The sequence below is a fragment of the Nicotiana tomentosiformis genome, chromosome 6 (genome assembly GCF_000390325.3).
Source record: "Nicotiana tomentosiformis chromosome 6, ASM39032v3, whole genome shotgun sequence".
NCBI classification, from domain to species: domain Eukaryota; kingdom Viridiplantae; phylum Streptophyta; class Magnoliopsida; order Solanales; family Solanaceae; genus Nicotiana; species Nicotiana tomentosiformis.
In genome coordinates, this window is record NC_090817.1 from 91,253,071 (window position 1) to 91,256,562 (window position 3,492).

The following is a 3,492-nucleotide window of genomic DNA, read 5'->3' on the forward strand; positions in this document are numbered from 1 at the left end:
GGACCAAGTAAATATGAACGGGGTAGATGGGCTAAGCCTCTTCAACGAGGCTCAGTAGGTGCTGAATAGGGTATACTGTCATGACCCATTTTCCACAATAAGCCGTGATGGCGCCCAACGTCGCCGCTAGGCAAGCCAACTGTGAATAATCTATCTAATTGTTCATTTTAATATTTTTAAAGTCATTGATTTTATTTAATAAGGGAACAATTAGAAGGTGATCGTAATAATGTAAAGCATGAAATAAACGAAAGAGTGAAGTAGTGAATTTAATAATTAAAAAAACCATAAATTATCTACTAGAATTTCTCAATAATCGGTATCACAAGTGCACGAGCAAACTAGTAGAATATACAAAATCTCCTAAACTAGTCTCTGGAGTAAGATAGACAGAAAGATAAATGCAACAAGGAAGAGACTCAGATCATGCTTTATTAGTGTAAAAGTATATCGTGAGTACATAAACAACATGTACCCAGTAAGTATCTAGTCTAACTTCGAAGAAGTAGTGACGAGGGGTCGACATCGACACCTACTAAGGGTCAATAAATAAAATAAAGAAATCATAAGTAGGCATCAAATACAACAATAATAGTGAGATAAGAAACACAAATTTATAATTCTCAAATGTAATATTAATTTAAAATCTCCAACTATTCATAGGCCAAGTATTTAACACATAAGAACCACAAAGTAATTTTCTAGTCTCAGATCAAGAAGAAATATCAAGTAACCAGACTCCGAGAAATATCACGCACGATTTATGCCGAGCTCGTATGGCCCGATCCAGAATAGTGTGTACACTGCCGAGGGTCGACCGACACGAACCATAGATGCATCTAATATACTGTCGAGGCGTTCGGCCCGATCCACAAGAAGAAAGAATACTCCACGAACTCCGATTAATGGCTACTACATAAGAATATTACTCAAAGAAGGTATAATCTCCACTAACAGTCAAGTAATCCGCCAAAACTCAAAGTAATGAAGCTCAGTCTTTAAAAATTCTTTATCCAATTTCAATTATAATTTAAGTAATTAAACTAACAAGTTGGGTGCAAATAATACAAGTAATACATGGTAGAGTCCTAAAAGTACTCGGACATAAGCATGATTTTAGCTACGTGCAGACTCTCTTCACATCGTGCGCACATAGCACTCACAGTTATTAGCAAATAATCATTTATAACACCTACGATGATAATTTTCTCTTACAAGGTTTGGCAAGAGACATACCTAAAAGCCTCAAATCGGTGCCATGTAATCCGAAACTTGCCAGATATTGTACAAACTAATCAATATATGCTCAAAAGTTTATAATTTAACTATTAGAGTAATTTTCCTATCCAATTTGGAAGAATCCTAAAATTTGCCTCTGAGCCCACGTGCTCGGATTCCGGAAATTTTGGTAAATAATTGTTACCCATAACCTCACGGACATAACTATATAAATTTTACCCAATTTCATAATCATTTTTGTGGTCTAATCCCATTTTTATCAAAACCTAGGTTTTTCAACAAACTCCTAAATCTACATTTTACATGTTAAAATCTACCCATCATCTATGTATTTAAACTTACATTAGGTAGAAATCATTCACCTTATAATTCTTGATGAAAACCCTTCTCCAAGAAGCTCCAAATTCGGAGAACACAAATGAGAAATGGAAAAAATAAGCCTAAGTCCCGTCTTTAAATCAAGACACTACCCAGTTGACCCTTATTCGCGATTGCGGAAGAAGCCTCACGATCGCGAAGGCAAAGCTGGCCCAGGCCTATGAGGTCTTCATCGCGAACGCGAGTGAAGACACGTGGTTGTGAAGGCTTGCCCAGCCTGAGCTTCGCGAACGCAGTCGGCCCTTCGCGAATAGGAAGAGCAAAGGTGGCTGACCCACCCCAGGCCCTTTATTCTATGCGAACGCGAGCCTGACCAGGCGAACGGGAAAGCCACAAGTCCTGAAGCATCACGAACGCGACCTGTTGTCCGCGAATGCGTAGGGAAAAATGCCCAGTCCCCCAATTCCTTCTCCTTGAATGCGACTCCACCTCTGCGTTCACGAAGAAGGAAACCAGAACCATCAATAGCAGAATTTCAGATTTAGCTAAGGGTGGTCCGAAATTCACCTGGGAGCCTGTCCCACCAACAAGTACATAAACATAATACGAACCTGCTCGAACCCTCGAAACACGTAAAACAACATTGAAACTAAGAATCATACCCCAAGACCAAATTGAATCAACTTTTGAACTTTAAACTTTTCAACTAGCTCCGAATGCGTCAAGTCTTACTTAGACAATTCGGAATGACACTAAATTTTGCGTACAAATCATAAATCACCATACAGACCTATTCTCAGGCTCCGAATCCCAAACAGACCTCGATAACACTGAAATCTACTTAAAATCAAATTTAAAGAACAAGAAAACCTTCAATGCGCCAACATTCAACATTAGGCGCCAGAACGTTCCCAGATCACCCAAAACTCGATCTGAACATACGCCCAAGTCCATAATCATCATACCAACCTATTGGAACAATCAAATCCCGGTTCCGATGTTGTTTACTCAAAATATTGACTCAAGTAAAACTTGACCATCTTAGGCCACTATTAAGGAACCAAGTGTTCCGATTTCAACCCGAACCCTTTAAAACTCAAACCAACCATCCCCGCAAGTCATAACACACTAAAGGTACATACAGAGAGTCTTAATTAGGTTAACAAGGATCTAGAAAGCAAAACAATCAGTTGGGTCGTTACATTCTCCACCTCTTAAACAAACGTTCGTCCTCGAACGGGTCTAGAATCATACTTAAAGTGCGGAATAAGTGTGGATATCAGATCTGCATGTCCTCCTCGATTTCCCAAGTCGCCTCCTCGACTGGTTGACCACTCCACTGGACCTTTACCGCAAAAATCTTCTTAGACCTCAATTGGCGAACCTGGCTATCAACAATGGCAACTGGCACCTCCTCATAACCCAACCTTTCATCTAGCTTAACCATGCTGTAATCTAACACATGTGACCTGTCGGCATGGTACTTCTGAAGCATAGACACATGGAAAACCGGATAAAGTCCCAATAGACTGGTAGGCAAAACAAGCTTATAAGCAACCTCCCCAACTTGCCTCAACACCTCAAATGGGCCAATAAACCTTAAGCTCAGCTTGCCCTTCTTCCTGAACCACATGATGCCCTTCATCGGTGAGACTTTTAGGAGAACCTTCTCGCCCACCATAAATGATAAATCATACGCCTTCTGATCCACGTAACTCTTCTGTCTGTACTGTGTTGTGCGAAGTCGTTCCTGAATCAACTTTACCTTATCCAAGCATCCTTCACTAAATTAGTGCCATATAACCTAGACTTGCCGGGCTCAAATCATCTGATGGGTGAGGGACATCGCTGACCATATAAATCCTCAAATGGAACCATCTCGATGCTGGATTGGTAACTGTTGTTATAATCAAACTCGGCCAGAGGCAAGAATCG

General features: G+C 40.3%; 1 protein-coding gene across 1 annotated transcript; it reads right to left on the reverse strand.

Annotated features, from left to right (window-relative positions):
- Positions 1–2,836: 2,836 nt before the first annotated feature.
- LOC138894394 (uncharacterized) lies at positions 2,837–3,202 on the reverse strand. Its single transcript, XM_070179092.1, has one exon. It carries the CDS (start codon positions 3,200–3,202, stop codon positions 2,837–2,839), a length of 366 nt encoding a protein of 121 aa, XP_070035193.1.
- Positions 3,203–3,492: the final 290 nt, after the last annotated feature.